At 44.3% G+C, this 27171-nt stretch overlaps 1 protein-coding gene across 1 annotated transcript in view; it reads left to right on the top strand.

Moving 5' to 3' along the window:
• The first annotated feature begins 1849 nt into the window (after window positions 1-1849).
• Window positions 1850-27171, top strand: part of LOC128803282 (alpha-2-macroglobulin-like) — a 29504-nt gene continuing 4182 nt past the window's right edge. Inside the window, 33 exon segments of the mRNA XM_053970099.1 lie at window positions 1850-1897; window positions 1899-1973; window positions 1976-2015; window positions 2018-2199; window positions 2201-2334; window positions 3999-4182; window positions 5183-5342; window positions 6209-6261; window positions 6770-6790; window positions 7139-7307; window positions 8535-8619; window positions 9388-9511; window positions 10966-11080; window positions 11320-11429; window positions 11926-12084; window positions 13414-13641; window positions 13975-14038; window positions 14522-14664; window positions 15329-15478; window positions 16149-16319; window positions 16945-17095; window positions 18807-18915; window positions 19229-19457; window positions 19722-19848; window positions 20487-20608; window positions 21904-21955; window positions 22462-22545; window positions 22937-23113; window positions 23586-23670; window positions 24849-25005; window positions 25314-25388; window positions 25665-25830; window positions 26637-26860. Coding sequence (XP_053826074.1) covers window positions 1850-1897; window positions 1899-1973; window positions 1976-2015; window positions 2018-2199; window positions 2201-2334; window positions 3999-4182; window positions 5183-5342; window positions 6209-6261; window positions 6770-6790; window positions 7139-7307; window positions 8535-8619; window positions 9388-9511; window positions 10966-11080; window positions 11320-11429; window positions 11926-12084; window positions 13414-13641; window positions 13975-14038; window positions 14522-14664; window positions 15329-15478; window positions 16149-16319; window positions 16945-17095; window positions 18807-18915; window positions 19229-19457; window positions 19722-19848; window positions 20487-20608; window positions 21904-21955; window positions 22462-22545; window positions 22937-23113; window positions 23586-23670; window positions 24849-25005; window positions 25314-25388; window positions 25665-25830; window positions 26637-26860 — 4173 coding nt within the window.

Genomic DNA, 27171 nt, shown 5'->3' on the forward strand with positions numbered 1-27171 from the left:
TCCTTACCAGCTACCAGTGGCATTATCTTCTACCTGCTTAACAGGATGCTACACATGAAGGTATCAAGGTGGATAAAGACAAAATTACAGATCTTAACATACTTAGCTAAGTGGATATCTACTGAGCCTCATATGGAGTTCACTGAGATGAGGGTCTCATGTGAGAATGTTTTACAGCAAGAGGGAGTCTGCTTTTTAATAACCATGACTGCAGCAGCCAGACCTGGGGAAACTGCAGCGTAGTAGGAGCTCAAAACTTTAGAATTTTCATCTTGGGTTGTTTGGGTTACTTTGGGTGAGACATTTTATCTGTGCCAGAGTCCATTCAGCTACCAAAAGATAGTTGTTCCTGCGTCCTAGAAAGTTGCCAGACACTATGAAATAATGCTGAACACTTTGCTTGCTTTGTCAAAATGGTGGTAGCACCTGTAGAAGGGAACCTACCAGTTACCTTACCAGAGAATACCACTGAAGAAACAGCTTCTCATATTATCATGATATGTAGGTGAGATGAGCATGTCTCTGAGCTTGCCTAGTTTACCTTGCCTGAATGGATTGAAGACATTTCTCTTCAGTTTTTGGCTATAGACCACATTTTTGACCAAGGTCCTAATGATCAGGAGCAGGCTTGGGAGCCGTATGAGCTGTTTGGCTATTTGACAAAAAGGGTAGATCTCTATAGAGATCCCTCTGCCATGTACAGTTCTCCATCTCGTCCTGTTGGGTTTGTGTTCCATCAGTCCAGCTCCTGACCTTTACCACTGTAAATTGTCATCTTCAAAAAGGCTTTGACCAGCCCATATGTACAAATCCTCTCCTCTGTGGGTGAGGCAGACTTTCCTGGGTTACATTTCTTTTGGGCAAGCAAAGTCATCTTTAGGTATCAGATGCAGAAGGAAGAGCACAGATCTGGGATGTCTTTTGTGCAGTCCCTGAGGAAGTTGCTCTTTCAGTACTATCCTCTTTTTTCCTATGTAGGTCACTGCAGGGCAGAATAAGGTCTGTAATGAAGGTTTGTTATTGTACTGCACTTGGATTTCTTAACTCCAGAGTTACTCAGCTAACCAAAATTTTGATGATTATATCAGGAGAAGGGTAGGGCAGACAGAAAACCATTTTATCCTGCATACTTTTTAATCTGAAAATTATACTTTACATCCTCTAACATAGATCTCCATTCTTTGGAGTTTGCATTAGAACTATAAGTAAGACAGATATTCTACTGCCACTTGCAAGGGTAATAATTACCAGAGCTATTGATCCTCTTGCTGCAGGCCAAGTAAAGAACAGTGGTCTAAAGACCCCATTTCCCTCTATGATACAACATTGCCCATCACAGTGCATTACATGAATTTACACGTAATTAAACCAGGATGACTCCATCAAACAGCAATTTGATCTAGATGTACCTATAACTTGACCTAGAACTAGAACCAGTAGAAGCAAAGTAAGACCCAGGCCACATATGTTCTGCTGTGTGAGGGTAGCTGCTGCTCTGGGCAGTTGGTTAATGTGTTACCTGCTGTTAATGGGTTGAACTTTTGGCAGCTTCCCATCATGTCACTGGCCCTGTTTCTGTCAGGGTGAAGGCCAGATCATTTTAGTTGACTCGATTTTCCAGGCATTTTGTGGCCTCTTTTCCTGGCATTAGCTTTGATGGGACCAGGAACAGACAGCAAAAGGGAACAGCGTGGGTGGAGAGGGAAGCTTTTTTTCAATTTTCATTCCCTGTTTTCGCAACCTGTTAATGGAAGTTAGACACACCCAGGCTTGTTTCCCAAATCCTAGCTCAGTCTCCTGCTCCCAGTTTGAAGGAAATCAAACAGCTCTTGTTCTTCCAGCCACCTCCATGACCAGTGCCATGTCTATACAGAGAGCCCTTCCAGAAATGGAGGCCTTCCTCTCATGCTCTGCTGTTAGCCCTTCTTTCCTTTGCTACAGCCTTTCCTCTTCCATTGCCTCTGTCCTGCCCCAAAAGAGACACAGCTCCAGCCTGCCAGGAACCCTCCCCTCCCTCTCCCCCCAGCACTGGCCTTCTGCCCGGACTTGGAGCTGCTAGTTCCAGCTCCTCCTTGCTGCCTCTCCCTGTTTCCAGATGGGCCCTGGCCCCCAGCCCTTATCTCCTCCAGCCCCTGGGCTGTTTGCAGAGGAGAGTATAAAGGGGCTGACTGGGAGAGCAGAGAGGGAGTAAAAGCAGCACTGGACCACACTGAGTGTCTGCTTGACTCACCACGTCCTGCTGTGTACCATGGGAATGAATGGGCTGCTTATCAAATCAAGCATCTTCCTCCTCTTCTTCTTCCTTCCAGGAGACACCTCACCCATCACAGAGCCGTAAGCTATGCTGGGGGGTCTCTGGGCAGGCAGAAGACCTTGGCTGGGTCTATTTCTTTGTCCCTTGTCTTCTAGCTAACTTCTTTTATCCAGGAGTAAAGATACCAGGGCTGGGTAAAGTGCCTTCTACAAACAGGAACTCTAGTGCTTGAGAGAGATGCAAAACAAGCCGTGAAACTGAGATATCAGTAAAACTTTAGGGGATTGACAGGATTTCAACAAAGTTTTATGTACAAAATTAGTTCTTTTGAAAGACAACTTTTCATAAATGTTTGTGCAATGAGGTCTTCTTAAGAGACAAACTGTTTTGAAAGGACAATGAAAGGTTTAATTTTGGGTTGACTGTCCTGCTCCCAGGTTGAAATGCCCAAGAGATGGGAGTGTCTTTTGAAAAATGATTATGAGAAGAAAAGGAACAAATAGCTCATCTGGCATGCTCGGAAATGGCTTTATTTTTTAATTCACATTTTTCAGCTCAGCCAGAGGAATGAAAATTCCCTTCTCACCGAGGGTAATGTGACACTCTAAGACTGTGACTGTCCAGGTTTGTGAGGGTATATTGTCCTGCCTCCCTTCTTCACCCCCTTTTGCCCCGTTGGTATGTGAAGGGCATTTGTGTTTGTCCATGTGTGTGCATGTGTGTACATATGTGGTAGGAGCAGCACATGAAGGGTCCTGACATCCCAAAGACTTTGGCTTTTTGGCAGTGTCTCTTCCTCCCCTGCAAAGCACAGAGCACCTCACCCATCACAGAGCCCATCACAAGGGGTGCAGGGGAATTTCTGAGCAAGGCTGTGCTGTAGTGCTTTCATCAAATGGAGGGGACAGACAGTGGGATCTGAGGGGTCAGAGCTTGATCCCTGCAGACCAACTGTGGGACAAAAGAGTGCCAGAGCTTCTGCTACTGCTGAAGGGAATGCCTTGCCTTACTGCTGAGGTATTGAGGACTCTTCTCCCATCTGCTCACTGCTCTGAGTATGCCCACTGGAGGCCAGTCCTCATCCACAAAAATGGGAGCACGGTTAGCATTAGGTGGATTGGGCTTGATTCCCAGATGCAGTGCTGGGCACCGGGACACCACCAGCAAGTTGGCAAGTTGCTGCCCTGGGAAGGAAGGAGGCTGCTCAAGGCTGAGCAGGGATCCCCTGTTAAGCTAAGACAGAGGGCCTTCCCTGAAAACCTGAAACTTGTTTGTGTTTTTGCTTAAGATCTGGCACCACGCTGTGGCAGTTTTGAATCTCTGTGAGGAATGAGAGTAATGCTACAGACGTTTCACAGTGTGTAGTCAATGGAATTTATTCACTGGGTACTGGCATTTGTGTGGCTCCTGAATGCTCCTAACAGTGTCTAGCAAAGGTGACAATTTCATTCCCCCCACCTTACTTCAGGATCCCAGGAAGAAGTGCTGCTGTTGTGCCAGAACCTAGAAAAACATATCCTTTCCAGATGTTTGTGTGGAGGATTTCCTCTGGTATTTTACATTTGAGACTGGCCTCTCTGCTTTCCCCTGCTCCTACAGACATGCTGGAAATCTTGTTATATGCTTAGAAAATGCACCCTTCTCCCTGTGAGCTGGGTGTCATCCGATTGGTTTGTTTGTTCTTTATACATAGCTCTGTTACCTGCTCCTGCTCCTCTGACCTATCATTCTCCCTTGTTCCTAGGCAGTACCTGGTGCTGGTGCCCTATCTGATACACACGGATTCTCAAGAGAAAATCTGCATTCAGCTGACTCACCTGAATGAGTCTGTGACGCTGAGTGCCAGGCTCGAGTACCTGTGGGGGAACGAGAACTTGATTGATGATGTGGTGTCAGAGAAAGATGTGTTCACCTGCATCCCTTTCTCTGTGAGTATCTCATCCTTGTGGGATGATCCTTTGTGCCAGGCATAAGATGTAAAGGCACTGAGAAGTAATGACCAGAGTAACACTATGTAGATATTCACTTACCTCTTGGTTAAAGTTGTGTTCTGTCCATCCTCAACGCCCTCTTACTGCTGAGATCTTAGTGTGCTAAATGACTGTGAGATGCTGAATCCTAGAAAGCCACACCCTTTCTAGGACAGGAGAAGAAAGTGGGTTTAGTATATTGACACTCCTGATAGCTGTTTGGTGAAATAGCTTTCCACATCATCCTTCTACACCCTCAATCTGTCACTTCAGTGCCTTCAAATTGTAGTAGAGCTTTTGGACCTCAGATACTTTTCACCTGGTGTATACTGAATTAATGTAAGAACATAGAGCTGTGATTGACTGTATCTGAAAAAAAAAAACAGCAAAGCAAGTAATTTATAATTTCATGTAATTGGAAGCCCCAGGGACTATAACAAGTTGTAGGCAACTAGGAAAACCTGATCATTTATCTCAGAGCCTAGATTATGTCTTTGGCCTGAAGAGTGAAGAATTGGTCTTCAGGACACTGAAAAGGTTGGCATTTTGTCTTGGTTTGTCAGATGTAGGCTGAAGACTGACTTGGTCACTTGTGAAAGAGAGGTATAGATGTCTCGCATGTCTGGTTTGGAAAAGGAAATGTTCTGCAAGGACTAGGGACATAACCTGAAAGAGAAGACAGACTATTCCATTCTGCTTGTGAATGTTAAAAGGAAAAGAGCTAGGAGAGCTAGCTAGTTCCTTTGCTGCTCAATCCTTCCACAATCACTGCACAGCAGGAGGAATGGGTAGGAATACTGGACAAATAAAAATCAGTCTCTTGTTCCTGATTATAGTTCCTCTCACCTCTGTGTTGGGTCCATCACGATTATATTAGATCTCTTATTTCTTGAAGGCTAGTTCAGTTCAGGAAGCCTTTAAAGGTGGTCTGTTACATGATTTCCTTCTTATTTTCCAGCTTCCAAAACCAAGACTCCCATTATCCTTCGTGTATCTCACTGTGATGGTGAAGGGGGCCACGCTGCAGTTCAGCAGCCGCAAATTAGTGATGGTCCAGAACTCCGAGAGCTTGGTCTTCATCCAGACAGACAAACCCATCTACAAACCCGGACAGACAGGTACCAGGAGAGGGATGGAGATTTGCATTTGAAACAAACATTTGTACTAAAACTGTCGGATCATGCTGGTCAGATATCGGTTGCTTTCAGTGGGGGTCAGAACTCCAACCTCATGGCTGAGACTTATGTTTTATTGCTCCATAAAGGGAAAATTTGGGGAATCTTTAGGTGCATGCACATATATGGGGAACCTGCACACTCTCCCTCTCTCACTGTGGACTCTGTTGTTGTGGTCCATGCAGTTAGGAGGTCTGCATTAAAACCAGAGAAAGACTGGATATTTATCCTATAGAGAACAGTGCCAAAACTCAGACTAAGTCATGAAATAGCTTCCAAAGCAGCAGCTGATTTTGCTCAATGAAGACAGAAAGAATTATGTAAGCTTTCTTCTGGGCCAGTGATCTCCTAAATTTGGCCTGAATAAAAACAAATGTCCTAAAAGAGGTACTGAAGTCTCTCTCCATTTAGAGCCAACGCAAACCTGCAGCCAAGTGCTGAAGTAATTTGCTTGCATTCATGCTTCCTAGGAAGTCAGTCTACTTATAACAAAATTAGAAGACCCATGTGAATTCTGGCATAAAAATGCCTCATTACAAAGTAGACAAAGGCAACTTAAATTTAACTTTGGTCCTGATCAATGAGATTCTGATGCCTGTGATCAGTAAGATGTTCACACTGCCATGGATTTGCTCTTAACATCCTCTTATTCATGTAACCATAGTAGATGGGTAACCTTCTAGCATGGCCTAGTATTCTAGTAAATGGAATTTTCTTAGAAGAGAACACCCCTTTTGTCTGTTATACCATTTGTTTTTGCAACTGATTTTTTCTGGGCACTGTGGAACCTCACTGTCTTTCTCCATCAGTCCTGTTCAGAATTGTTTCTCTGGATGAAGAGTTCCGACCTGTGAATGAAATGGTAAGCATGATACTTGTTTTTCAACTGATTTGGCCTTAAGTCAAATGTGAGTAAAGGGAGGAAAAATAGTCTCTGTTGGGGAGAGCTCTCAGTACACTGAGATAACAGTGAAAACTCTGGGTCACCGCAGATCTTTTTAACAGGATCTGTTGTCAAATTTCTGCACAAAGCTGCCTTCTGCATTCTTGGAAAGGTTAGACAAACTGCAAATGGACAGTGCTGGTATAAACAGTGAGCAATCTGCCATTACCACAGTGTGCACCTGTTCTTATTAGCACTGCAGATCATCCAAAGTTAGTAATTAGTAATTTTGGCTGTCTTTTCTGCCTGAGACAAAGGATTGTCCCCATCTTCTCACACCCAAAATGCTCTGATGATCCATACCAGCAACTTTTTTCCTTACCCCATTGGATTAGCTTTTACCCTGAAATGTAGTCATAGCCCTAGTCATTTGACTGTGTTGCTTGCACTCTGTCTAAACATGCTGTTTCCTTTCTTCTTTTTCTAGATTCCACTGGTGTATATTGAGGTATGTACAAACATTTAATTCACATTCACATCTATTGCACCTCAACATGGGCAGAGTAAACAATTGCCTCAACATGATTCTTGTTTATTTTTTGTATTAAGTTGGTCCATTATGTTAATTCAACTATACAGAATTTTAATTCATATGGTGGCTACCATGTACCTGGGCCCAGGTTGTAGCTCCTCTGTCATCCTGCTGTGTACTTCCCCCAAAACTTTGCTAGTGCCCTCCACTCCTGGGCTGCAGCCTCCAGAAACACAGGGCTGTCTCTCCCTGCACTGCTTTTGCTAGACCTCGTTGCAGACTCCCATTGTTCTCACAATCTCCTTGTGGCCTCATTATCTGTAGGATCCAAAGAAAAATCGTCTGTACCAGTGGACAAACGCAGAGTTAGAGATGGGATTTATACAGCTGTTCTTCAATCTCACCTCTGAACCTATCCAAGGGACCTACACCGTGGTGGCACAGAAGGCCTCTGGGAAGAAAGTTCAGCATTCTTTCTCTGTGGAGGAGTATGGTAACTGTCACTGCAATTTCAAGTTCCTAACAGCTAGTCCCATGGGACATGAAATCTTAATTGAGCAGTGTAGCAGATCTGACCAGGATGTTCTAGCATCACTGGAAATTTGTTTCCGTGTCCTTTCCCTCCCAAGAATCATCTCTTTAGGAGGAGAAGACTTGGAGGAAGGAGGAAGGAGTTGGGTGACCTATCTCCACTCCTCCATAAGCCCCAGACCATGGAATGCAGCTCTTCAGAGCGCCCACCTCAGCAAGATTCCTATCAGGAGGAGCCAAATGCTTGGATCAGTCTGTGCTGACAGCCACAAGCCTTACCTCCTTTCAGAGGTGTTTTTAGGCCACAGCCTCATCTCCAGTTGGCTGCATACATGTCAAATGTCACACCATAAGTCTGGGTCTAGGCTGGGGCAATCTAAGCTGTAAATTAAGATCTTGCCTTTTCTGCCCCACAAGCTAAGACTGTAGCTTGTGTGATATTGTAGTGCCTTAACCTCCCTTTGGTGATCTCACCTCTATAGCACTTCCATCTGCTTGGCTGGAAAAATGGTATCCCAGTACACACCAGCACATGATAACAACCAGCATATCTTCCCACCCCAGCAAGTCAGCTGCAGCCCTTGTTACATGGTCTGGCATGACCTGGCTCATGCAGCAGAGAGGTGTCCTGGTAGATGAGTCTTGAAGTGCTTTGACCTCTTCCAGTTGCAAGACTGTGCTCTGTTCTGTGCCCTGAATCCCCTCCTAGTTCTCCTAAGACAGTCACCATCCACTTCCCCTCCTGCAACTGGGTGTGGATGGGATGTCAACCTGTGCTGTATCACTGGAGAAGCCAGGGTGTCTTCCTGTTTTGAACATTGATAAGATCTACATGCCCTGAAAATGCAGAGACCAGGCTGCAATCTGTATATTTGTGGGAAACTTCTACTGATTTATCTGTTTTATTGTATCCTACTGCTGTGGGACTGATAACCCATGTGTTACCTATGAAGCTGCTGTATTTTAATAGCTAGTGTAATAATCTTGTCTTCTTACCTGGCACAATGCTTGGCTGAGGGGTTTTCAATGACTTCAGTGGGATGTGCAGGTGACAGAAGCCTCTAAAATCTGACCGTTTAGATGTAAAAGGTTTTTAGGTAATTTGTAAGAACAGCCTCTGAGCACCTTCATGTGTCATTCTGATGTTATTCCCTACCACATAGACTGTTTTCCTTTGGTTCTGCTGCAGTGCTGCCAAAATTTGAAGTGACAGTGAAAATGCCCAAGGTGATCAGCATTTTTGATGAGGAGCTGAAGGTGACAGTTTGTGGACTGTGAGTGTCATTCTTTCAATTTCTGCTTGGTTTCAGTGTTTTCTTGAGTTGCTGATGAAAGTTCAGTTGGGAGGCTGAGAGATGAGACATTATTATATTTTTCAATCCTTTTGGGGTCCCAGGACCAATCAGACTGTATCTAATATTAGACAAAAGGCAACAGTTACTGTTTGATGCACATTGTGTATAACATACAGAAACATATTTTTGATCTGTTTTTTTTTTTTTTTTTTGTGAGAGTGTTTCTTACATATTTTTTGAGTCATTGAGGATTTCACACCAGCTACAGTACTAGCAATGAGGTCTTTAGTTCAGTTTACCCAGGAATGATGTTTTAGCTGTATCTTCTGCTTGTTATTGTGGAGAGGAAACCCTAAGGGATGCAGCTGCCCTCTTTCCTTTGGGCCACCTCACTGGATTCCGCCTTGCAGTGTTCCATACACCCTGTAGGGAGAGCCATGGCTCGGGCTGAAGAGTGAGAGTAAAGGCTTAGTGCTCATACATACACAAACCAGTTCTGTCACAATTGGGTGGTTGGGTAGATGCTTGCAACATGTTCTCCAGTATGAGGGGGACTCGCAACAAAATCAGCATTAGCATATGGTACCAGATTCATTTCTGCTTTTTACTTCCTATGATGATCCTGTGTATCCTGGAGGCAGCTCTAGGGAAGACAGCTGGCATTAATGGGGATGAGCCTGTAATTTTTCTACATCCCTCTTACATTCCTAATGTCTCTGTTTCCCTTTCAATCCTCCGTACTTGTAGATACACATTTGGGAAGCCTGTTCCCGGCCTTGTGAACTTCCGTGTCTGCCGGAACTATGAACATGCAGCCATGTCCTGTTATGGTGAAGAGTCTAGAGCAGTCTGTGAGGAGTTCTCTGGACAGGTGAGTCAGGATTACGCTGGTGGGAAGAGTGATTGGATAAAATGTTACTGAGCTTGCCTTGTAGGCACAGGTTTGCTCTGAGTACAAACTTAGTGTTAAAGTGTGGTGAGGCACTGGCACAGGTTGCCCAGGGAAGCTGTGGATGCCCCATCCCTGGAAGTGTTCAAGGCCAGGCTGGATGGGGTTTTGAGCAATCTGGTCTACTGGGAGCTGGCCCTTCCTATGGCAGGGGTATTGGAACTTAGATGGCCTTTAAGCCACATTCCAACCAAAACTATTCTGTCACTCTATGATTCTGTGAAAATCCATGTATTTTAAGGAAAGCTGAAGGATGACAGAAGATTGGGTGCAAGATGAAATGTGAAAGGTAAAAATAAGAGGGAAGGTCTGAGCAGTAAGAGCAATCTGTGTAAAGGCCGGAATCTGATGGAGAATTAAGAGGTGAAAGAAATAACAGAAAAGTCATATGGAGTGTAGAGACTGTAAGAGCAAATATAGAATAGCCATGAGCAATGAGAGCAGAGTTGGAGTTGGCTTACACTGGAGACAATGTGTGGGGCCAGAAGCTCGTGTTAGAGGAAGGAAAGGAGCGGAAACCAGGAAAGAGGCTGATGCATTTTGAGCAAGAAGGAAATAAATATGAGTTTAGCAGCAGTGGTTAAGACAGACAGGAAAAAAACCCACTTTATTCACCTTTTAACTGGCAAGAGTGAAACTGAAAGGTGTTTGGAGCACAGACAAGTGCAACAATACTGGCTTAATTGACAGAAGTTGGAGTAATAGCAATTGTGGAAATACACCAGAAGAAGAAAGCATATGGAAGGTGTTCTTGTGGTCCCTGGGCTCTGCTACAGCATGAACCACATGAGTCTACAGCTACCTCTTCCACTACCATTGTTACAAGTATCAAAAGAAAATATAAATACTGTGGTGCTAACCTCTCTTCTAGGCATCTCTTCTGTGGAGACTGGCCTTGTACATGAGTTTGCTGAAGAGAGGTGTCAAGCTTTGAAAATACTTTTCCAGCTGTCATCCGCTTTCTACAAATACACAGGCTTTGGTTTATGTATCACTCATATGGCTTATACATTTTAAGTAAGCAGCTTTATTTTCTAACGAGCCTGATGCCTGACAAACGTTTCTTATGTGACGCACATTGACTAATTCCCTATGCACTCGTACCAAGTGTTGGCAGCTTCACGCTTCACAAACATACACAAAAATTGTCTAGTTTGCAAACTTTGTTTCTCTAATCTTGTTGGAATATCTCAATATGCTTTTTGCCAAGTTATTTATGTCTTTTTCCAGTTTTGATAAAAACAACAGAGGTACATTATCTGTGAGGTTATGGTCTTCTCTTTCAGTTCAGAACAACACACAGTGATGGATTCATTAAGTTGAATAAGCATTGTATAAATAAGAATATAATGTTTTTGTTTGATTTCCTCCAACAGACGGACATCTATGGCTGCATTTCTGAAGTGGTAAAGACCAAATTATTCCAGCTCAAGAGAAGTGGATATAAGAATAAGCTCCATGTAGAGGCTAAGATTAAAGAGGAGGATACAGGTATGTATCATCTGGATGAAAGAGCCGTGTAATGGGCCCAGGAGAGACCAGCAGAGGGGCCTGCCCAGTAGGAACAAGAGATAAAAGCAGACTCTTGCTCTTCTGGAATCTTAGAATTTTCCTGCCTCTAGTCCAGGACCATCAAGAAAAGAGTTTGTCCAGCAAAGGAGGGTTGGCCTAGAGTAAAAGGAATTCTGGTCAGGCAGAGGCAAATTAGTTCTTCATGCTTCTTTCTGCAGGAGTGGAGTTGACTGGAACAAGTTTCTCTGAGATCACAACCACCATTAGCAGAGTCATATTTGAGCTTTCAGATACTTACTACAAGCGAGGAGTCCCCTTCTTTGGGCAGGTAGGGAAACCATGAGAATGGAATGCCATGAGTGCCAAGCAATGATGTTACTTAACCTTCTGGTTAGATGTATGCCCAAACTATGCAAGGTTGCTGGACGTCAGTGCTGCTAATCCCTGTGGGTCTCCTTTCCTCTGAAGTCTCTCATACTGGGGAACAGCAGCTGAGAGCACAGCCTTCATGCTGTCCTTGTGCTTCTGCCTCTCCAGTCCACTAAAATTCTCCTCCTAGTCACCTGTTTAATTGGAGGCCTTAGGTGTGTGAGTGCATGTCATTCTCCACATCCTCTCCTCTGACCCAGAGGCAGAGATAAGAAAGAGGCATAGAAAAAGTGTTCAGAAAGTTTGCAGCTGTCTCTGAAAGAGATACATGTAAAGTGCTGTTGAGGCTTCCTTGTCTGACATGGGCTTAATGTCTTTACCTTGGTGTTCTACCAGTCTTGTTCAGGTGGCAGCCATCCCTCTCCTTCTAAACTGAACTGGTTTTGCTCTTCCAGGTGAAACTAGTGGATGGGTCTAATGCTCCAATCGCCAATGAAACTGTGAGAATTTCTCTTCAAGGAGGAGAGGAACAGAACTATACAACAAATGAAGAGGGCATTGCAGAGTTTGCCCTAAACACTTCCTCATTGGCCTTTGAAAATGTTGGAATTAGGGTAAGTCCTTTGGGCAGAGAAGATAATTAAGCCCCCCCCCCCCCCCCCAGGGCTGGAGGGGAAGTGCTAAAATTTCTACTATATATGCAAAAGTAGTTTGTGTGAACCTTGACACCAGTTTGGTGGAAATAGTCATACAGCAGACTGAGGTTCTAGGTCACAATTGCACTTACCTTGTAAATACTTGATTTCTGCTTGGCAATTGTAATACAGGGTTAGAAGGAACATCAAGAGATCATAATAGTCCATTCTGCTCCAAGGGATCACCAGCCCTATCTAGTCAAGGGTGGGTTTATCTCCCACCTGCACATCTCAGAGTTTAATTTAGCATTTCAAGTCTCTAAGTACAGTTCCTGGGGCTTTTTTTTTTTCTTTTGGGGAAGGGGGGGTGTTGGGTTTTTTTGTTTGTTCATTGGTTTTTGCTTTGTTTTGGTTTGTTGTGGAATTTGTCTGGGACAAACAGGTGCTGCTGAGCATATTTTTGTTAGTGGGAAATGCAATTTGTTGTGTAATATGCATATTTTTACTATCACATCCTAGAGCAGAGGAGAATATTTGTGTCTAGAATTATATTTGCTCTAGTCCCTACAATTCCCTTGTCATCGACTAAAACCATTAAAAAATTTCCAGAAGTTACTACTAGATAGCTGAAGTTTTCAGATTTTTGCAGGATAAAGAAAAGGCAAGAATTCCCAAGTAATGAGAAAGATAAAGAAAAAAGGGCATGTGAGGCACATCAAATGCTGAAGCACCCTTCTAAGTGTGAAAGATCTTCCCCTTGCTCTCATTTTTAAGAGGACCCAAACTCTCTCCTCCTAAACTTCTATTCGGTTTAAGTTTTGAATTATTAGTTGGAGATTGTCCTTCTTTTCTATAGCATTTGTAGCTTGATATTGGCACTGGTAGTATCTGAACTGAACAGCACTATCCCTTCTTCAATGCTGATGATAAGAAAAGAAATGAAAATTGGCTTTTTTTCCCTTTAGACTAACTAGAATAATAGAGAGGGCAAGGCATTAGTGTAAAAAGCCCTTAAAGTGACACTGCTAGTAAAGAAAAATCTGATATGATTCAGCTTGTTTGACACAAACTCCAGCTTCTGTGGGAGTGAGATCATTTCTAATGATTTGCTAAAGATACCACCATCCTATCTTGCACTTTCCAAACTCATGTGTTGGGATTTGTTTTTTTTAATTTTTTTTTTATTTTGTAGATATCCTTATTATTTCAGTACCAAAAAAATACTAAAGATTTAATATTAGGCCATGAATTTTTGTCTCCAGTTTGGCCATCTGTGTTTGATGTTGTATGTATTTTCTCCTTTTCCAGGCAGTTCATAAAAGAAACACCTTCTGCTATGAACATTCCTGGGTTGTTCCATCTTATGGAGAACGTTATCTCCAACTAAAGCGCTTTTACTCTCCCAGTAATAGCTTCCTCAAAATTGAGCCCAAGTCCAAGCCACTAAGCTGTGGCTCCTCCACAGAGATCCGGGTGCATTATATCCTTACTCCAGCGGCTATAGGAGAGCAGAAGAAAATCACCTTTTACTACCTGGTAAGTTTGCACCTGCCATACAGTGAGGTTGTCACTGGCAATTATAGCGGGATTAGAAATAAAAAGCTGTAGTTTGTGGCAGCATTCTTTAAACACTTTCTTGTCATCCTTCACATGTTCTTTAGAAACAAAAAGGAGGGTCTGATTTGGGAGTAAAAAAGTAAGGATGTCCCTGTACCCCCTGGGTGAACACAGGAATTCTGCTACAGGGAGGCAGAGAGCTGGGTGTGAGCAGCAGACATAGAGCTCACTTGCTCTCTTTGCAGGGTCCCTCACTTTCAGGTTTGGCCAAAGCAAAACCACAATCACAACAAAGTTTCTCCTTCCATTCAGGTGATGGCCAAGGGAAACATTAAGCAAGGAGGCACTCACATTTTGGATTTGGACCAGGAAAGTGGTGAGTTCCTCTCCCCCACCAAATTTTCACTCTTATGGGGGACTAAGCAACTGTGGCAGACATACATTCTGCTTCCATGTAAATGCAGGGATTGACATCTGCATGTCCTCTAACATCTGGGAAAAGTTTGACCTTTCTTTTCTCTGCTTTTAGGCTTTTCACAGATTTGCTCTAATCCCCTGTGCCACTGTCTTTCACCTGACACTGCATTTTCTGGGGCTCCAGTGCTCCTCAGAGATACGTCTGATAGTCTGTTTTTAGAAGCTGAAGCAAAATTCAGCATACTTATGCCTTGGAAAACAGGCCTTTTCAGTCAGACAGGAAGACTTACACATTGCTGTGAGCACCAATTCATCCCACTTGGATGCCTGGAATTTCATAATGGCCAGGATAAATTTCAGCATAAAGTCAAACCTAGAATTTTGGCTGCTCAAAGAGAAAGATTTTTGCACCTTAACTTTTTGCTGTTGTTTTGTTTGCTAGACAATGGTGTCTTCTCACTACAGCTGTCTGTACAAGCTGATATTGCTCCAGTGGCCCAAGTGCTTGTCTACACCACGGTCTCCAGCAAGGAGGTGATTGCTGATTCAGCCAAGTTCTACACAGAATTATGTTTCGACAATAAGGTAAGTGTCCACTTCCTGAAGGAGCAGCCACCAGACTGCAGTGTGTTCAAGCTCACTTATTTAGATTCAGCCTGGTTAAGCTAATTTTTTGTATACACTAACACTGGACAAGCAACATATCAATTGTTGTAGGTAGCTTTACTGCTTACTGGTTTGTGCTAACCTGGAGGAGATCAACTGCTGGAAAAAAAGTGTTAGCAGGGGCTAAACTGATAAAACCCCCTTTTGCAACTGGTCAAAGCTGCTGATCCTGCAGATGGTCCTGGCTAAGAAAAAGAGAACAGCAAGGTCATTTCAAGCTGATTTTCTCTCCACATGCAGTTTCTGGGTGTGGTACAGTGACTGGTCCTAGTTTAAGGACAAGCTCCACTGTCTGATCACATCTAGCCCCTATGTGGGATTGCCTCATCACATTCACAATGACCACAAAACCCACAACCACCTTAAAAATTTTATGAGCAATTGTGATGCTTGAAGTTGCCGAGAATTCTTGGTGCTGATTCACCTGGCACTGCTGGAAGGGAGCAGTAGCCCAGAGGAAATGGAGAGGGAAGTGTGCATGCATATGGGGGCCTTGTCAAGTTAGAACGGAATGCTGATCAACTGGAAGGAAAAGTCCTGTGAGAGTAGGGCATCTGTGACATAGCTTTTCCTGTGGTTACAGGTGGACTTAAACTTCTCCCCTTCGGAAGGCCTGCCTTCCTCGGATGCTCACTTGCAGTTCCGAGCCTCCCCGAACTCCCTCTGTGCTGTGCGTGCTGTGGACAAGAGTGTGCTCCTCATGAAGCCAGAAGCTGACCTGTCACCCAGCTCTGTAAGTTCTTGCTCTCTGGAGCAAGTCGGAGCCTGCTCAGAGCAAAAGCAGCCGGTGCTGGAGTGGAAACAGGGAACAGTCCCTCTTGTCAGAGCTGACACAGGGAAGCTCACCTGTGCTGCTTCTCATCTTCCTCCAGTGGGCAAAAAGATGAGAACTGGGCAGCAGTTGTTTCTTAGGGGTTTTGTGTGATTTTAGGGATGGCAATTAGAAAGCCCTTTTAAGGGGCCTGCTTGTCTTGGCCAGAGCCAAATGCTGCTGTGTGTTTGATTATAACTTTTCAGTTATTCTCCTCATGCATGGATTAATTTTCTTGGAGTAGCATCTGGAAGTGTCTAAGAGTTTATTTGCCTTTTGCCAAGCAGAAAATGACAGTCCCTGAGTAGGGACAAGGTATTACAGATGGTTTGACCAATGTAATTTTTTACATATTTGAGCCATAATAACCAGAGTAACATGCAGAGCATTAAAAAAAAAGAGGCAGTATCTCCAAATTTTGATCCCTTTTTTGATTCCCAAACTCTTATTGCTCTTAGCACAGGGAGGACCATGGCAACGTGGATGTATGAGCTGGTGATGTGACTGTTATGGTGCTTGCATCCAACTCCCTCAGTTGTGTTTCATAACAATGGACACTAAAATGCCAAATACTCTCTCTCTTTCTGCCAAGGTGTATGACTTACTTCCAGTGAAGGAATTCCATGGCTATGTCTATGATTCGAACGTACCCTTGGAGGAGCCCATGTGGAATTGCGTGACTGTGGAGCCAATAGTTCGGGATGGGATCACCTATGTTCCAGTAATGGGGGTGAATGAAGAGGACACTTACAGCATCCTAAAGGTACAGCCCCCCTGCCTGGTTAGGGAGTGGAGTGGGAGAATGTTTGAGAATGCTTAAGCCTTCTGTGGCATCATGAAACTTAACAAGGGAAGGTTTTCTGCATATGAATGATCTGACACTTCTTTTTATCCAGAGGCATATTCAGTGAGGGTCATAAGCTTTACTTGTCTTGTCAGATATGCTTCACACTTGGTGGAAAAGGGATCAGTCTCAAAGTTTTCTTACAGGAAAAGGTTTGAGGTTGACTTGAAGTGAGGATCTAATTGGAGGTAAATAATCCCATGCCATTATAGTTACCACAAATAAATCAGTATGTTCTTGAGCTGCATTGTAGCCACAGATATTTCATTACAGAGAGAAAGCTTTATATCTACTTCCTGGCTAATCCTGACTCCTAGACTGAAATTGGACTGGAACCAGTGTCCTAGAAAAAGAGGGGATATATCCTTTGGTCTCTCTGAGCCACCCAGGCACTCAGACCCAAGGATCAGGAGATCATCTCAAGGTCCAATCCATACACAGTAACAGCTTCTCCATTTTGAGGCAGTAAAATGCCAATCAAGTCTGCTGTGTAAACCTGAACAGGATTCAGAAATAAAAAAAAAGTTTGGTTTTTCTCCCATAGGAAATGGGTTTAAAGGTTTTCACAAATACCAACGTGAAGAAACCTTGGTTTTGCAACCCAAGTCATCACATCTATCCAGGCCATCCATCAGCTGGCGTGGGAGTACCCGCAGCCATGGCTGCACCACCCATGTATGCAATGAGGTCAAGCGGTAAGGGAACTCAGCTTTGTTATTGCTTCTATTCTCAACAGAGATCCTGTTTGTATTTTGGGGTGAATACTTAAACGAGAGGTGGGATTGTGAATTGGAACCTTGGAAGCAGTACTGAGCTGATGGGTTTGCAGATTTCAGCTTCTGAATGGGTTGTGTAGGTCTACAGACAAGCTTTGGTAACTCCACATAAGAAATCAGCAGAACCAGACAGTGAACTCTGCCAGTTCAAAGACTGGCAGAGCAGAGGAAATTATCCTGCTGATAAATTCTCTGTTCATTAGGCTTTTACCAGTAGACTTCTATTCCTAGTTTATTGCTTACAGAGTCTCCAATACCATTTTCAGGCTGTTTTCATTGACTCAACCAGTCTTATGTATGGTCAAAACCATGAAGTAGGTAACAAATTTTTCAGTGATGAGTTGGTAGACTTTGGGAGCTTAGCATGGTAAGACATCTACGATAGAAGTCCAGTCTGAAATGGATCCATCCTATTATCCTATTTTTAAGGGCTATCTTAACTCTTATACTGTAACAGTTAGGGCAACAGAATTGGCCCTAGCATCCTTCAGTCTCATATTAAGGAAAATATCTTAGAAATTTAAAGTTGTTCTAGCTCAACAGCTGTTTCAGAGAGTTTTCCTTTGGCACTAGAACCTGTGCTTTTGTATGTGTCCAGTTTGAAAACAATTTCAGCTTCTGATAGAAGTTGCTAAGATGAAGGATAGATGCCTTTTAATTATTTTAGACTAAAATAAGCATCACTAAGAAGACTGAAATACCACAATAGAAAAACACAAGCAAGCCGCCTGCCACTTTTGCCAGGAGCAATGTGATATAGCTCTAATAGCATTTTTCACCTGTCCCTGAGACCTTCTCAGGCTCTGGAGATGCCTGTTCCACAGTTAGTATGAATACTTGTTGGCTACTCAATTGTTGTCCAAATGCAGAAATTCAATTAGCCAAAGTAATGATGATGAAAATTAGAATTTCCTTAAGAACTTCTTTTTCTGCTTGGATGCATTTCTCTTTCTGTTTGCGAAAGCCAAGCAAACCAAGTCCCACTCACCCCATCTTTGTTTTCCAGCTATTGAAAAGTAAAGTAAAACAAAATGTTTAAACAAATTTCATCCCAAGCACAGAATATTTTATTGGGAATAAATTTTATACGTGAAAACTTTGTTTTAGTCAAAATGGCTCTTTTTACCCTTCTCATATTCCAGCTGCATGTTTTTTGTTTTGAGCATTTTCAGCCTAGCTTTTGAGGAGGCCATAGCTTTGACAGGATGTTGGTACTCTGAGTCACAATGACCCTACATTAAACAGAGGGATGTTCCATTGCTGGCTGGCCTGATTAGGATGGAGAAGAACATCACATGAAGGCTTGCACCTGAAAGAGAAAAGGCTGCTTGCATAGAAGGTTCTAAATAGGTTTTTGCTCTAAATCCTTTTTTTTTTTTTTTAGTTTATGAAGTGCTGGCTTCCAAACTTTGAGGTCTGCTGGATACCAGCAGAAAATAATGGAAGGCTAGCTCTGGTTGCCAATAAGCCCTGACCCTGAAACTCCACTGCTGTTGGTACCATACCTCACTACAGCGACAAGCATCTGCTTCTAATTGACACTTTCTCAGACTGAAGCATGATGCTGATACAGGTTTTGCTTGTTTGGAATTATCAATAGTTGATTTCTTTTTCATTTCACCACATTCAGAAATTCTGTCAGATATAAGTTCTAACCAGTTAAGCACTCCTGAAGAGGTGACAGAGACCGTCCGAAAGTATTTCCCAGAAACCTGGATTTGGAGTTTAGTACCTATAAGGTGAGTACCTTGGGCTACCTAATTTCTTTTTAATAAAGCTGGGTTTATAAGATGAAAACATGAATCCCAAAGTGTTTGTCCATCATTGTTTGCAGAGACTATTTGGCAATCCTCTGAGATGAAATTACTTTCAGCCATTGTTAGGTTTGTCCAAAGAGTGGACTGGAATATATAGAGAGGTCCTACAGTAGCAAATGTACTGTGCCCCATCATTCACACAGCAAATACTGTTCAGTAGGCCAAAAGGGGTGCAGGTAGTCACCAAAATGCTGTAACATTGATCCCTCTGTCCTTGTTGTCTGTGCTTTACCAGCTCTGAGGGAAAAGCTGATCTAGAAGTGACCATCCCTGACACCATCACTGAGTGGAAAGCCAATGCATTCTGCACTTCAGCAGACACGGGCTTTGGCCTGTCCCCAACAGTGTCCCTCAAAGCCTTCCAGCCCTTCTTTGTCGAGCTCACCATGCCCTACTCTGTGGTGCGTGGGGAGTCCTTCACGCTGAAAGCCACCGTTTTCAACTATCTGCCTGCCTGCATCAGGGTAAGGGAGGTTTAAATCATTCTCTGTAGCTGTGTACCTTCTTGTGCACCCCTTGCCTTCACCTACTCCTTCTACCTTATCTCTCAGTAACCCTAGACCCTTTGCCCCAGACTTTTTATTTCTCCTATACACTCCAAATGCAGAACCCACAACTCCAATTCCCTCCTCCTTTGCTACTGAAGAAATAGCTGTTTCTATGGCTTCCTAGCTCCCTGTTTCTCATGATCACCCTTTCTTAATTGCATCTCTCTCTACAACTGGCAGGTCAGTGTGACTCTGGCTCAGTCTACTCATTTCCTGGCTACTCTGGTGGAAAATGAGAAAGAATCTCATTGTCTCTGTGAGAATGTGAGGAAAACCGTGGCTTGGCTGGTGACTCCCAAATCTCTAGGTAAAGGTCTCAGGGTGCTGAAAACTGCAGGAAGAGTTTCTTTGTGCTGTTCTCCCTGTTCAGTATTGGATATTAGAGCAACATATTTTCCTGGGAAGCACTTCAGTCGAGTGTGTCTGATCTGGGGGGTAACGACTGATATTTGGGAAGCAAAGACTGGGGGATTCATAGGATCCAAGTGTGTGTCTGGCATCACATGCAGTATCATCAAGTCTTATAGCCCTTGGACAGCATCTCCTGAGGCCAGAGACATTGCTGGCCAGCAGAGATGTTCTGCTAGCTTCATTGCTCCTGGAGATTAGATGTCTTCCCCATGGGATCTTCACACTTTATTTTCACTGTTGGTGTGGTAGCAGCTGTGGTGTGCATGCAGGGCAGCAATGGGCTGAACAGCAATGGGGCTGGTCACACTCAGCACTGTGGTGTCCTAGGTTCTGTGAAAGAGTCCCCAAAAGAGAGTCACCTTTCAATGACAGCACAGCTCGTGTAGAGAGCTTGGTTTTTGTGGGAAAGAAGCAGGACCCAGCTGTGACAGAAATCTCCACCCATTAGCCTGCAAGGTGAAACTCGTGAAAGTAGCAGTGAATCCTGTTGCCTGGCTCTGCCTGGCAGAGCTGACTGACCCCTGTTTCCTCCAGGGCAGGTGGAATTCTCAGTGACCACTGAGGCCCTACAAAACCAACAGCCCTGTGGGAACTACATTGTGGAGACTCCTGAGAAGGGGCGGAAGGACACGGTCATCAGACAGCTGCTGGTGGAGGTACGTGGGCCGTGGGAAGGGAGGACTGAGCTTTCCACTGGGCTTAAGCTTACACAGTGGTACAACTGGATAGATACTAGATAATCTCATCTAGCTCCCTTTCTTGTTAAAGGTTGGACCAGATGATCGTTTGAGATCGCTTCTAACCTGGTCTGGTCCATGATTTTACGGCATTGCTATGCAGCATGGCAATATGATGGTTTTACATCATCATTGTATTTCAACAGGGCTGCATAAAGACTTCGGCTTAATAATGTGCCTTGTGTCTCCTGGTGGAATTAACTTTCCCAGTCTTCTGCTGTAACAGGACTCCTACTGCAATCCATCCTTCCCTTTAGCTCCCATCTGTCACCTGCTATTTCAATACACTGTCTTTACAGCCTCTCTCCTTCTTTTGACACACCCTCAGTAAATGTGCCAGTCAGCAGAGGCTGCCTTTCTGCTTCACAGTGGCCAAGTAAACTGCCTCTTAAGCTGAGTGTTTTGCCATTACGGTTTGGTAACAAAGAGTTGCACCAGGATGAAGGTGAGGAATTCACAAGCACCTATGGGAATTTGATGACTGTAGAGAAATCCCCTTAAAACTACACATGAAAACATGTTGAAATTTTACAGCTTACCCATTTCCTGTTGCAGGAAGAGTTGATGTGATGTGGAACAGAAGGAAATATTATAGGCAGTATTGGATAGTCTTTATAGGAAACTGCTATAGGAAACTTTATAGGAAATAGTTTATCATATACTGAGGGTGGTAATCTGGCAGTTAGGTTCTATATTCTGAGCTTTCCTCTGTATCATAAAACCCCCTAATGTTTGCCCACCACATGCCATCAGTAGTGTCACCAGATACTACAGTGTACTACATCCTCCCTTTCTATTGCTTACATACACATTTTTTTTCCCCTAAAGCATCTGCAGCATTACAATAAATATCACTGCAGACTTCTTTTCAGCACAGCCCCCTGTAATGCTGCAGTTCCTTTGTCACAAGGATGTTAAGTGACTCTCACTGTGTGCAATAGTTGCAGGTCATCCATTTGATGGTCCTGCAGTGTTCTCCTCTCTTTTTCCTGTCCTTCCTCCACATACAACACCAGTCATTTAGGATCACATTTCTTTTATTTGCTTAAATTATTTCAGAGCTCTGTATTTTAGGGAATGTTTGTGACTGCCTCTCCTTCTTCAGTTCCCTCACTTTTCTTTTTACATATCCCTCTGTCCTTATGAGAATTCCTGACTATATTTCCTGTCTCACTAATTTTTCACCTCTCTTGTTTTCCTTCATCCCATCCAAGCCTGAAGGAGTTGAGAAGGAAACAACCCAGAATTCTGTGCTCTGTGTAAAAGGTAAAGCCCACTTTTTGCACACTCTCTATTTGTTCCTGTATGGTTTGATGGGTGGGATGTTGGAGGCCTTCCTCTATAATATTCCATGTAGTCTGACATTTTTGGGTAGTCTAAACACGCCCCATTGGCAGGGAGTTTGATACATAAGACAGAAAAAAGTCCTAAAGAAATGACCATCCTGCCTAAGCATCGAGGTATGAGCTAGGACAGATTTAGCATGGATGTTTGCATCCCTGCACTCTTTAGTTTCTGGCACTGGAGTTACAAGTCCTCTTATTTTCTTGCACACTCAGGAGGAAGTTGTAGACACATGATCTGCAGTGCCTAGAAGTGGCTGGGAGTGGTTTCATGCAGAGATTGTGTTACAGCCAGGGAAATATGAAGTAACTGAAATCAGGGCATTTCTAATAGGAAGAGTTCCTATTGTTGCACTGAGACCCCCTCCCCTTCCATTAGCCATTTCTTGGAACTGCACGAAAACTGTTTGGGCCTTGTTTCTTTCTCAGGAGTCCCTGTGAAAGAGGAGTTTTCCCTGTTGCTGCCTGAAAATGTGGTACAAGACTCAAGCAGAGCATATTTCTCGGTGCTGGGTGAGTTAACAGCCTGACAGTAGAAACGTATGCTATTTCTGACTCCTTGTGCTGACCTCCTACCTCACAGCTTTTTCTCTTGGTTTCTAGCACAGCTCATTCTTGTCTTTAATCTCTTCTGTCCATGAGCGCTTTCCCTTCTGTTTGTGCTGTTCCTTTTCCCTTTCTGCAAGCCTTTTTGTCAGTCTTCTCACAATGCCCTAACCTTTCTCTCATTTCCCATTTTTCTTTTTATCTGCTGCTCTATGTTTTGGTCCAGGATCTTTATCAAGCCAGATTATCTTTTGTTCTTCTCTGATATCTCCTGCATCTGTCATTCAGTAGCTTCCTCTGATTCTGATAGCCCACCCTAAATATTGTGAGCATCTCTCTGGTATCTCCTGCTCCTCAGGTGACATCATGGGCACTGCCATGCAGAACCTGCACCAGCTCCTCCAGATGCCCTTTGGCTGTGGGGAGCAGAACATGGTCCTGTTTGCACCCAACATCTACGTCCTGGACTATCTGAACAAGACAGGGCAGCTGAGTGAGGAGATCAAATCCAAGGCCACGGAATACTTAGTGAGCGGTGAGCTGAGACATGGATTTTGCTTCTGCTTTGGCTTTTTTCCAGATCCTGCCTGGAGTGGGTCTGTCAGATGCTGGCCAGAGAGGTCTTCTCTCATACACAGATGTCTCTGCTGTATGCCTGAGGGGGCCCTTTGCTGCTTTTTTCTTTATTATTTTGTGTTGCTTAATCATTACTGTACCTGATCATTGCAAGTACTTTTCTCATGGGGTGGCAATGCAGTGTGGAGTTGTCACTGCTACAGTGACTTATTCATTGTCATTTATAGGTCCTGCCATCCTTCTGAAGAAAGGCAGGGGTTGCTTTTCCTTGTTTAAGTGAGTTGGACATGTACCAGTAGTTCATATTGGTTAGATTAGGACTGGCCTATGCCTCTCTAATTTGCTTTTGCTGATGGAGCTATTTTTCTATTTCCCCATCTCTCAGCAGACTCTTTCTTGCATCTGAATCTTGCCTTATCTTTCCATTGCAGGTTACCAGAGGCAGCTGAACTACAAGCACCAAGATGGCTCCTACAGTACCTTTGGACAACGTTATGGCCAGCCAGGGAATACCTGGTGAGATTTCAATGTCACCTATGCCCCTCCAATATGCTTCTGTTTCTCACCACACATTTATAGTAAATACTGCCTGACAGTAAATAGGAAATGCTGTTGTAGACCAGCAGGCATTCCAGAGCTGGTGTAGTCCCTATGCTGCCTCCTTCTTAATAAATAGGCTACATCGGCCAGCTTATGGCTGAAGTACTTCCTCCCACCAGCAGCTCCGAGGACCATTACCAACAAAAAGGAAATAGAGACAAATTGGATAAGAAGGGAGCACCTTCACCCTGAGTGAAGAAGGCTGAAAAGCTGCAGTGTCAGTTCTTCTAGACTAGCATCTGCTGAGAAGTCTGCTGGAAAACATGGTTCTATATGGAAACATATGAGGAAACACAAGTGGAAAGGTTGATAATCCAAGAGCAGTGCTGAATGTTTTTTTTTTTTTTCATGTGTTTGTACGCTACTAAGCAAAGACAGGCTGGAGGAGCATGTGTGTTGCCATTTTGACTTATTCTAAAGTTTTGACTTGCTCCTGTATATCATTGTCACGTGTTTTCAATTTTAAGTCAGGATAGTAATGGAAGAACTCATCACCCTCAGTTTGCTTTTAGTTTCTGAAATGGTAATTGGCTTTTGACAGCATGTTGGCGTCTTACCACATGCCTGCTTCTTTTCCATGACTGCTTGCAACAGCTCTTAACAAAAACTCTTTTAACATGTTCTGCTTTACTTTAAAATTCTAGGGGAGTTCTGGGAAACCCAGGAAGCATGGATTTACAGTTTAAGAGTTCTACCAGCAGACCATGAGCTCGTGGGAATTTAATTACTCTTCCTTGTAATTTTGAGGACTTCTGTTATGCATATTTAACTAATTGGCATGCAATTACTGATATTTTTCAAAGAGCTATTTTCAAAGACAGATCAACAATCATTGTCCTTCAAACTGTAGCCTCAACACAAAGAGATCACAGGGTTTTTGAGCCAAATGAGAGACAAAAATGAGAGACAAAAATCAAAGAGGAAAGCAATTTTTGGACAGAATTTTTTGGGGTGAGGATATAATATACATATGATCTGACTTACTGGTTTCTCAGGCCTTCTTGCCTGTTTTCAGGTAGCTGAAGTGCACGTGGGCCCTCTCAATTGAAATGGACAGCAGGCCTGCTCAGTCCCTTTCTTCTTCTCCCTTTCAGGCTCACAGCCTTTGTCCTCAAGTCCTTTGCCCAGGCCCGGCATCACATCTTCATAGAGGAGAAGCACATCCAGGATGCTTTGCACTGGCTGTACTACAAACAGAAGGCAAATGGCTGTTTCCAGAGTTCTGGGATGCTCCTGAACAATGCCATGAAGGTAACAAGTCTGCCTGGTTGTTTCTTGTGAGGCTAGAACTTAGCCATGAGTCAGAAGTCAGATGGGGCCAGGTGAGCTTCTTGAGCACATAGGGAGATGGGATATTCCCATACCAATGGCAAGCACTGGGGAGGGAGCCACACAGCCTTCTGTACTTGTTGGTGATACCTTCTCACCAGCTGCAAGAGGAAGGAGGCAAGCTAAAGGACTGCAATGCAAAATAGAGCATTGCTCCTACTGGAGTGGGGGAAAAGACTGAAGATATGAAGGTGGGTGAGGTCAGAATCTACCTTTGTGTTTCCCTGTAGGGTGGAGTGGACAACGAAGCCACGCTGACAGCCTACATCACTATCGCATTGCTGGAGATTCCACTGCCCATGACTGTATGTGTCTGCACCCCAACTTGAGCCAGTTGTGCTGTGTCAGTCAACACAGTCCTGACCAGAATTTGCTCCAGATTGGAAAAATGACTTGGTTGTTGAGCCCTGTGGTATAAGAACTATCATATTTGCTATGTCTGGGAGACATTGTACCCTACTTGTTTCTAGAGCTCCTTCCAGCAATCCCCTAGTGAAAGTTCAGTAGAATGATGTGATTTTAGTAAGGCAAAAGCCTCGTTTCTCCTGACGCTTCTAATCACTGGCTTTCTCTCCTTCTAGCACTCAGTGGTGCGGAATGCTCTGTTCTGCCTGGAAACAGCAGCAAATGAGAAAGAAAACCATGTGTACACCAAGGCACTGCTGGCATACGCCTTTGCCCTGGCAGGGAACAGGGAGAAGCGGAAGGCATTGCTTGACTCTCTTGAAAAGGAAGCTGTGAGAAAGGGTGAGTGTTCCTGGTGGGACGTGGCTCTCACCAGCCTTACACCTTCCCTTGGTGGAATGGCTTTTGTTGGTGGGGCTTTTGTTGGTGGGGCAGGCCCTGGCCTCTGTGGGTAGGGAGAGGTGGAGGGAGAGGAAAGACTTGTGCAAAGGGATTACTTTTCTGAGAAGTCCCTCTCAGGGCCCAGTCCTTCTTCTCTGCTCCGTGGGAGCTCGCCAGGGAGCACCAGGCACCATCCCCTTGGTGCTGAGCTCCTGGGTGGCTCTGCTCCCATCTCTCCTCAGCCCACTCCTCTCGCCACGCCAGGCACTGCTTAGCAAAGGCTTGGCAATGCCCAGGGACATTCCTTTCTTCCTTCCAGGGCGTGGGCTCAACACAGAACAAAGGTGACCTTGCACAGCACAAGGCATGCCAGTCAGAGAAGAGATGGGTGTCTTGAGAGAGAAAATGAGCATACAGGGCATTTTGGAGGCTGCAGCACAAGTTCTGAGTTGTCAGGAAAAATCCTGTAATCACTTGGAACTAATCTGGCTAAGTCAGGCTGGACAGAGGGTTTGGCCAAGCAGTGGACTGTAGCCCATAAACGTGTATGTGGAGGACAAAGTGGTGTCTAGGCCTGAGGCTCAGCAGTCTCGTAGTCATTGTAAACCTGCAAAATGTGTAAACCTGACCCTTCCCACTTCACCCTGCATGACAGACACATGCTGGAGGCTCTGTCCTCCCAGCTGGATCAAGCAGCAGGTCAGGAAGTCCTTTGCAATATTTACTGGTAACAGCTGATGTTGTCTCTCTCCCTGCCTCCTGTGAAGATGGCTCTGTTCACTGGCAGCGGCCTGGGAAGGAGCCCGAGGCCGATCTCCCGTTCCATCGCTACCGAGCTCCCTCTGCGGAAGTGGAGATGACGGCCTACGTGCTCCTGGCTCACCTCACCTCGCAGCCAGCCCCTGCCCAGGAGGAGCTGGCATTTGCATCCCTTATTGCAAAGTGGATCAGCAGCCAGCAGAATCCCAATGGAGGCTTCTCCTCTACCCAGGTGAGCTGCTTCCCTCCGGCCACCTCACACATCCAGGTCAGAAGATAGGACATGTCAGAGAGCCAGGTGGGAGCACAGGAAGTTTTGTCAGGAAGGTGGGAACTGTAGCCCTGCAATAGATCCATGCAGTACCTCCCATGGTTGCCCGGTTTCTGAGAGGCTACAGACAAATATGTCAGGTAGTGCCCCTGGGAAGGGAAATATGCTGAAGCTGCTCTTTCCCTGTGTCTTTTCTTCTTAACACTGGAGAAAGTGAGGATGGAGGGGAGGATGCCAGCTGGCAGAAAGGGCAGGCTGTAGGAGGACAGGCT

This window comes from Vidua macroura, chromosome 2 (genome assembly GCF_024509145.1).
Source record: "Vidua macroura isolate BioBank_ID:100142 chromosome 2, ASM2450914v1, whole genome shotgun sequence".
NCBI lineage: Eukaryota > Metazoa > Chordata > Aves > Passeriformes > Viduidae > Vidua > Vidua macroura.